General features: G+C 42.1%; 1 protein-coding gene across 6 annotated transcripts in view; it reads right to left on the bottom strand.

The window, feature by feature from the left end:
• The window catches only part of Tlcd3a (TLC domain containing 3A), a 28129-nt gene that overhangs the window by 2044 nt on the left and 17364 nt on the right, over window positions 1-8721 (bottom strand). For 2 of the 6 annotated variants that reach the window (XR_007343875.1, XR_007343876.1), the window contains exons 2-6: window positions 8209-8292; window positions 3844-4039; window positions 2550-2645; window positions 1314-2053; window positions 47-169 (exon numbers count right to left, since the gene is read on the bottom strand). Coding sequence is in view for 2 of the 6 variants with exons in the window: in XM_048793299.1 (XP_048649256.1) it covers window positions 1784-2053; window positions 2550-2645; window positions 3844-3996 (519 nt within the window). In the remaining 4 variants the exon portion in view is untranslated. Of the gene's footprint in view, window positions 1-46; window positions 170-425; window positions 2054-2549; window positions 2646-3843; window positions 4040-8208; window positions 8293-8721 lie in introns of those variants that run through there. The other 4 variants (XR_007343877.1, XR_007343879.1, XM_048793299.1 and 1 more) reach the window with 3 other exon arrangements.

Genomic DNA, 8721 nt, shown 5'->3' with positions numbered 1-8721 from the left:
TAATAACTGGTTGGGGAGATGAGAGAGAAAAGTAGATGTACCTCACCTCCTGCATATCCATACCCTCATTCAAAAGGGGGAACTTAATCAGGTTCTTTTCCCCCACCTAGAGTAAACTTTGCTTTGTGACCAAAGATCAGGCTTCCACTCCGAACGCATTGAGATTCACCTATGTAGAGAAGAAAAGACCTAAAGTTACATGTCACCACTGGGCTTGACTCAGGCACCTTCAGTGTATTCTTAGGACCAAAAACCAACATGTTAAAAATATGAGCAAAGCCCTCCTGGAGGCTAAAAGCATCAGCACACATTGCTAGTGATGTGAGCATGAATTGCAGAAACAATAGCACACAGCAATCAAGTGAGGTCACAGAACGGTTCTTACAGGAAATCAGTATTGAGATATTTCACAAAGGACAATAAGGTGGAAATTAGTGCAATTTAATCACCATATGGATGACATATTTTGACAGTAAAAATAGTAAAAAACAAAAACCCATAGCATTTTACATTTTAAATGGCACCTATTCAAGACTGAAACAGTCAAAATTGGAGACATATTCAGTCCTTTAAAGTTCATGGACAATGAAAAGGCACTTCTAAAAATTCTAGATTTTTACTACCACTTGAAAAAAGTCATGGTAGCAGAGTGAAACCCATCTCAGTTGATAAGGAATGATTAGTGTTGGCACCAGAGAATCCTATTTGCAAATGGGGGTGAAGGGGTCGATCTACAGGTTGTGCTTTGGCCAGGCTGGCTGCCCTCTTACTCGCTAGCCTCTGGAGCTAAATGGCAGTATACTCAAAATGGAAAGAGGTTCTGGCTTCTTAGGAGGCTCTGGGAAAAGTACTCTATGGTCTAGGATGAGACATTCCTTGGTTTGGAGTATAGAAGTCCATTTCCACTTTATAGGAAAAGGACTGTCAGATGGAATTACCTAGTAAATAGCTACTGGGACGATCATTTCACTTTGCCCCTCTAGTTTTTATGAAAGCATCCTATACATACAGATATAGGGAAAGCTGGGCATGAGGGGTCATGCTAAAAGGGGAACAGTACTTGTGACTTCTTGCAACAAGCTCATAAGTATGAGCCTGGTTTTTCTACCAAGTCAGCCTATAAACATCCTGCTGACTTCTACTGCCTCCAGACCCACTTAAGTGCTTCACATTCCCAGCCCTGCGTCCTACCCACTGCCAAGTGAAACTTGTGGTTGGAAGTCAGTAAACAAAAGAATTCCATGTTGACACAGATGAGAGATGAGGGAAAGGACAGTAATGGGCTACGTAGTAAACAATAAAAAACTACATACCCACGATGATTTTCCCAGGCCAACACTGCAAGAATACATTATTTCAAGAACCAAGTGATCCCTTGCTTCTGCCGGCCCAGTACTGTGGATATTGCCCTGAGTGGTTGGAAAGGTGGGTGCCCAGGCACTGATTAACCTGGTCCATCAATCTTCACATTCCATGCGTTGACTTCCCAGAACTCTTGAGATAAGAACCAAGGAAGAATCCTCAGGCTTGTAATTAAAGCCACCTTGCTGCCAATGAAGGTCTGACAAGATCCAATAGTTGTTACCAGAAAAAAGTGCTTTTGCAAAAGGGCAGGTTAGAAGGAGGAGGTAATAGGAATATTTTTTAGAAAATCTCAAATCCATCTGCTTATCAATCCCCAAATGCCGGAGGCCACCCAGGGCACAGTTTGGTCCATGGAATACTGCATCGAGGAGGCAGCTAGTGTGATGAGGTGCCCTCACTGCCTGACTCGTGGGAGCAATTAACTATCCTTTTTGGCTTGGGCACCATCAAAGAGCCGGACTGCCTTCTTGCACAGCAGAGAGAACCAGTAGAGCTGGGGAGCGATGAGGAAGGCATTGGCCACGTTGCAGTAAAAAGGGATATTGAATGGCACCTCGAGCAGGCTTAGTCCCTGGTGTTCACCATAGGACCAGTACATGAACAGAAAAAGAAGGATCCGACAGCAGAAGAAGGTGGCCAACGTCAAGATTCCATTCACCTTGTACAGAAGAGTGTGCTGCTGCTTTAGCTGAAAAAGAAAGAGAAGCAGAATGAAGGGCAACCAAGAGGCGAGGTCTCAGGGAGCCACTAGCCCAAGTCTCCCAGTGGTAAATGAACCATTCAAGACCCAGACTGTTAAATTCCTTGACACCCACACATGCATCTAGTTTTTTAACACAGAAAAGATTATTGAGCACTATTGTATTAATACACACGTAGAGCCTCATAGTTTTCTCAATAGTGATATTAAATTTGGCCTAAGCCACCCAGCTAATGGGGTCATGGGAACAGAGGATTAGAACAATCTGACCAAGGAAAACATATAGTGAACTGTCCCAAACTTTGGTCAAATCTACAATTTCATCTCTATAGGCCTGAATGACCAACTGACCTTTAAGTTTGTTAAAGGACATCCTATCCCACTATACTTAGCTTTAACAGATTTCTTCAAACCCAACAATCCCCAAAGGAAAAGCAAAGTCTGTTCCCTCCTGAACTATTTTTGTCATTTCACTCATACATGCCTGAATCAGAATTCTGCCCAGTGACACAAAGGGAGTGCTCAGTTCTGCTGTGAAGATACAGCCAACAAAGAAGTCCCCAAGGTTTCCCCGGAGCCTCTGTGGATGAAAGGAAAAAAGGAAATAAGTAGTGGAGGTTAAGAAACCACTGGAAGGAAAATTCTAAGTAGGGCTATTTTTTCAATGAGAGACCATGAAGGGAAAAGAAATGCTAAATAGGCAGGTGTAGATCCAGTTAATATTCTGCTGCTTCCATAGCAATAGCACTTTGATGGCCCAATCCCTGGGATCCAGAGGCAAATTCAGATAGGATGCAATCTTTCTCTGAATGTCAATGACACCTAGAAGGAACTCTGTAGCCTACTTTTGTGTATCTAACTTAGTTGTGCCAAGGGTACTGAGCCTGTTCATCTCAACAAAGTATGTGCTACATGGTGGGGTCTCAAAGCAATTAAGAGAAGACTCCTTAAAGAATGTAATGCTCTCAGGTGTGATGGTGCACACCTGTAATCCCAGTGACTCAGGAGGCTGAAGCAGGAAGATCACAAGTTCAAGGCCAGACCCAGCAACTCAGTGAGGCCCTACGCAACTCAGTGAGACCTTGTCTCAAAAAAATAAAATGGCCTGAGATGTGGCTCAGTGGTTAAGCACCTCTGAGTTCAATCCCTGGTACCAAAAAAAGAAAAAAAAAAAAACAACTTAATGTAATTTAGCTTTCTTTTTCAGAATATTCTAACAGTAGAATACCTGCTGTCATTCAGTACCACTGAGTGACATAAGTAAACTCAGAGCCCTTGTTTCTTCATTTATGGTATACAGCTAATAGTTTCTAATATTTAGCAAGCTGTAAACTCTTAAATAAGTGTGTGCCACCTGGTAGGCACTTTTGGAATAAAATTTTGAATTTCTTGATGCATTCCCATTTCTGTTCCTTTTTGAATAGATTTTTAATAGAAAGATGGATCTGGATAGCCATTATGAGGCCATTTGCTTTGATAGTCTATTTCTGTGACATGAGAACACTGCACACAGTATGCTTTGGTACTATTATTAGTTTTATATTTGAATTTTAAATCATTTTTACACTGTATTTAACTAAAAACAGAACCTTTGACAAATGCCAAGGAATCCAGAAAGCTGGAAGACTCCTAAAAGACTCTGTTGGTAAGGAAGATCACAAACACTTCAGATTTAACAGGGCAATCCTCTCTTTTTTCAAAATACCCAGTAATAGTCAAGATACCCAGTTCAACAGGAGAAAATGAGCGACCACAGCTGCTCTCCTCTAAGGCCATACCTGTGCGACTGGCACAAGGACAAACAAAATGACTGCATGGTGTGTGATCATGAGGCGGTTTTGACTCAGGAAGTTTCGAATAGTGGTGGAGTGTCCAAGGTCTCTGGTTCGGTACCACTCACAGAGGTACATGGCGTAGGAGTCATAGACCATGTATGGAATCAAAAACCAGACATATTCTCGGGCAAGCCAGTGCCTGAAAGAAAGCATATGGATGGTCTGTGAAATAATTATGGATGTCAATTAGGAAGACTCAGAGCCAATCTCTTCCCAAACATGTTCCCTTCAGCTTTGTACTTAATCAGGTTATTACTCTAAACACTACAATGAAGATGTTGAAACTGATAAATGAGAGTGGACAACTTTCTCTAAATTACAGGGCAAATTCATGAGTGTCAAAAGCAAAAAGTAGGAATTCTTTCAGCCTCGTGTGTTCAAGTAACTGCTGTCATCATTTGCTTGATTTAGTTACTCATCTATAATGGATTTCTGGCATTTTGTGTTAAAAGCTAACTTTATTTTTTTTATTTTTTTTTTAAAGAGAGAGAGAGAAGAGAGAGAGAGAGCGAGAGAGAGAGAGAGAGAGAATTTTAATATTTATTTTTTAGTTATCGGTGGATACAACATCTTTGTTTTGTATGTGGTGCTGAGGATCGAACCCGGGCCGCACGCATGCCAGGCAAGCACGCTACCGCTTGAGCCACATCCCCAGCCCAAAAAAAGCTAACTTTAATATACAAAAATTCACAAATGATTCAACAGCCCCACCAAGAACCCTGTTTAGAAGGTATTCAAAAATCACAAATCCAATCTTTCCAGTTTAACTCCTCAGTTGCTCAACAATTGGGAGTTTTCCAACTTAAAGCCTATGAGTTTCTCTGTCATCTGCATGCAACTCCAGTCTAGGGAGTTTCTGGGAAGCAATCCTGGCCATTTTCTTTACAATTCTATAGCTAATCCCAGTTTCACTGGCTAAGAAAGCATGCCTAGAAATGAGTTTGGAGCCCAAGGACCACATTACAGCAGAAATAAAAGGAGAGGGGCTGGGATAAGTGTTCTCATTTGTTTGTCTAATAGGATTGAGTCAATATTTGTGAAATCAAAATGGTAGTTTTAGCACTTCTAGAGTAGATTAGAAGGGAAAAAAAATCTCAGCAGTTAATATAATGTTGTTCCCAAACAATAAACCTTCTACAGAATTTTTGTGTTTTAAAAAATTGAAATTGAATTCATATACTATGCTGGGAAGGATTAGATTCACTCAGCAAATTTTTATTGAACACCCATGTGTTAGGTAGAAGAAAACGAATTTCAAACTACCTGACCATCAGAATCACCTGTAGTGCTTATTAAGGGACCCACTCCCCCAGAGTTTCTAAATTATATGCCTAGGGCTTCAAATCTGTATTTTTAATCTAGTCTTAGGTGAGTTCCTAAGGAGTCAGTCCACTGAATTGCAACCCTGGGAATATACAGAGGGTGTCACATGCACTTCAAATGTTCCTGAATGACTCCACACCACAGCATAACTAATCAATAAACTATGAGTAGATGCAAATTAGTAGTAATGAAAAATAAAGTTCATTTGCAGGTGAATTAATTAGCCAGGTTCCATTTGGGCAAAAGGCAAAATACTCATTCTGCCTATTTATGGTCTCAGTTGCTTTCTTGAAGCAATCAGAAGTAAAATGATGACAAGAATTACTAAAAGGTTGACTGAAATTTAACTGGCCTTTCCCCTTGAATGGAACCTGGAGTTTTAATGTTTTGCACCCAGTACCAATTCAAGAAGATCTAAAATTGTGACTCTCCAGTAGAGTTCCCTGAAAATTTATTAGCAAGATAGCTAGACTATAATCTTAAATACAATTGGCCTGGGACTTTTCTTTGTAAAATGAAGACAATAATCCTTGTCTTAACTTTCCTGACAGTCACTGTGAGGATTAAAAAATGAAAACTAGGGAAGTCCTTTTATTTTTTGCATACTGAGGATCAAACCCAGGGCCGCACCAGTGTGGTGGTGTACACTATAATCCCAGTGGCTTAGGAAGTTGAGGCAGGAGGATTGCATGTTCAAGGCCAGCCTCAGCAACTAAGTGAGACCCTAACCAACTCAGTGAGACCCTGCTTCAAAAAATAAAAAGGGCTGGGGATGTGGCTCAGTGGCTAAGTGCCCTTGGGTTCAATCTCTAGAACCAAAAAAAAAAAAAACCCAGGGCCTCACACTTGCTAGGCTAGCACTCTACTACTAAGCTACACTGCCAGCCCTAAAAGTATTTTTAAGTATAAAAGGTACTATTCAAATATAAGTGCTTCAATAAGGAAAACTGCCTAAAGCTGTGGCAGCCCATGTAGGGATCTAAAGCCCTATAAGAAATCTGATGAAATTCTTGGCCTCATACCATACTCTGTACACAATTTTGAGAAATGGATGGATAGATTCTCCCTCCCATCTATAGACATTCTGTATGAAGTATAGATTGGGAAGGCATGTAATAGAAAAATATTTGGGTGTGTGGTCTAAGAATCCTCAATGGTCTTTTTAAAAGATGATTTAAGCCAGATATGGTAATACACACCTGTTTATCCTAGCAACTCAGGAGGCTGAGGCAAGCAAGAGGATCCCAAGCTCAAGGTCAGCCTTAGCAACTTAGCAAGACCCTGTCTCAAATAAGATAAAGAGAGCTGGAGGTGTGGTTCACTGGTAGAGGGTCTCTGGGTTTAATGTCCAGTACCACAAAAGGAGGGAGGAAAAGAGAGAGAGATCTAGGTGCCCTTAGCACATATTGTGCACCCATGCAGAGATAGAGGGAATAGAAATGTGTCACTCTACTTTGCAAACAATCTAAGGCATAAAGATACATAAAATATAGAATCTAAAATCCAAACTCACTTTTGCTACTGAATATGTCTAAGCCCCTAAATTACCCAGATTCTGATGGGGGTGTGGGGGAGGGAACCACCATGGTGTTTCAGAACTATAAGTTAATCATGTGTGAGTAGCTTTTCCTGAAACACACAGTGTTTGCTTGCTGCGCTGCTCCTCATGTTACTAGTTAACTCAAACTACAGGCTACCTTTATGTTAGTTTAATCTTTGCAGAGGAGGCAGGTTTCAAGCTGATTTGATAAACTGCAGGCAGGAAGGAACTTGCTGCATGATCAGAAAATGCTAATTTAAAATAAAAACTGAACCAAGCCCAACAAATGCCGTTAGCCTTTGGCATATGCAGTGAAGGTCACTTGGCTCCATCTTCTCTTAGCATCTATAATTCAGTACCAATAACTGGTTTTGATTAAAAAGAGGCAAAGGAAGAAAATCATGAAAATCTTCATAGCAGGAGCAAACACAATTAAGATCGCAGGTCATGGAGACAGAGATGCCTTACTCACCCCTTGCATTTCCTGTCTTAACAGGTGAGAAGCAGGAATTGGCATAGTCAATATGAGAGAAGAATCAGGAAAGGCTGTCAAACTTTCGCTGCACGTCTGACTATCACTCTTCAATTTAACTGGCTGTGTGTGCGTGCATGTGCATGTGTGGGCTCTGGGGATCTAACCTAGGGCTTCCCGCATGCTAGGCAAGCACCTTACCACCAAGCCACATCCACATTCCCAGCCCTTTCAATTTAACTGGAAGAAAGTGACAATGATTCTAAAACACAGGTGGAAAACAATGGCCTTTTAAAAAGTGCCATCATTGCCCAGATGTAAATAATACTGAACAAAATAGACCATTCTGGCCTTAATTTATTATTTCTCTCACTGAAGCTGCACATAGACGCACATTCCTGAACTGCCTCTAGATTGAACTCTAATAGACATACAAGTCAGTATTCTGAAGACACCAGAAACCTCTTCATCACCTTTAGCAAATTCAAAGGAAAGTCAAGAGCAGCATCTGCAGGGAAAGGGGGAGAGGTGGATTTTTTTTCCCTGTCAATAGGAGGGACCTTATTAACTGCACTTGCACTTATCTCTGCTAATGCATACTCCAAAGTAAGAACCCACTGAGATCATTTAAAAGCACCAAAAGTCATACTCCTACTTCTAAAAAATTTTCACACTTATAAAGAACTTGAATCATACTGTTCTCCAATGCCACCTCCAATCAGACTCAGACTCTGCTGCTCTCTAGCATTTCTTAGTTTAAACTTCAGTTTCTTTTCTCCTAAACCGGGGATGCTTAAAGAACAAGGAGAGGGGGAAGGCACTAATTATGGTGCCCAAGATTTCCCACCAGTCATCCACCTAACAGCATGTTTTGATAAACAACTGGTGCCTGTGAGCCACTACAATTTGAAAACTGCAAAAAAAGTTCCCAACCCTGTTATGTGTACTTCTTTCATCGGAGAATAGATGTTACCTGTCTCTGATCACGTCGCTACAGGAGCGGATGATGATGATCCCTGACCCCGTGGCCAGCACAGCCTGCACTGAAGAAACCAACCTAAAGTGGGACAGAGAAGAAAAATGAAAGAAAGCGCGCTCCATCCAGTACTGTGGACAGCATAAAGCCAAACTCTTCAACTTTTTCCTGGGCGGAGGAAAATGGTAAGGCGGCCGCTGGGCCCTGCGACCCCCAAAGCACTGGCAGATGTGAGCAGCAGGCTCCGAAAGATGCACACACATTCCCTCCTGACTCGCGTGGGCAGTCCTCCGCCCTTGTCCCCTCTCTCTTCACGCAAAGGGTCTTCGGGAAACTCTGGCAAGCGCAACACGGAGGGGCAGGAGCAGGGAAGTGAGGGAGGGAGCCCCCTCGCTTCCTGTCGCCCCCCTTTTCCGCCCTTAGCCTAGCGCAGGGACGATCGCCGCCGGGCCCGGGAGCCAAGCAGCCGCGCGCGGCCGCGTGGGGAGGGCAGCACCCAAGCCCTGGCCT

The sequence above is a fragment of the Marmota marmota genome, unplaced genomic scaffold, assembly GCF_001458135.2.
Source record: "Marmota marmota marmota unplaced genomic scaffold, marMar, whole genome shotgun sequence".
NCBI classification, from domain to species: domain Eukaryota; kingdom Metazoa; phylum Chordata; class Mammalia; order Rodentia; family Sciuridae; genus Marmota; species Marmota marmota.
The sequence above is the reverse complement of the archived record's forward strand: the minus strand, read 5'-3'. Positions and strand labels throughout refer to the sequence as shown.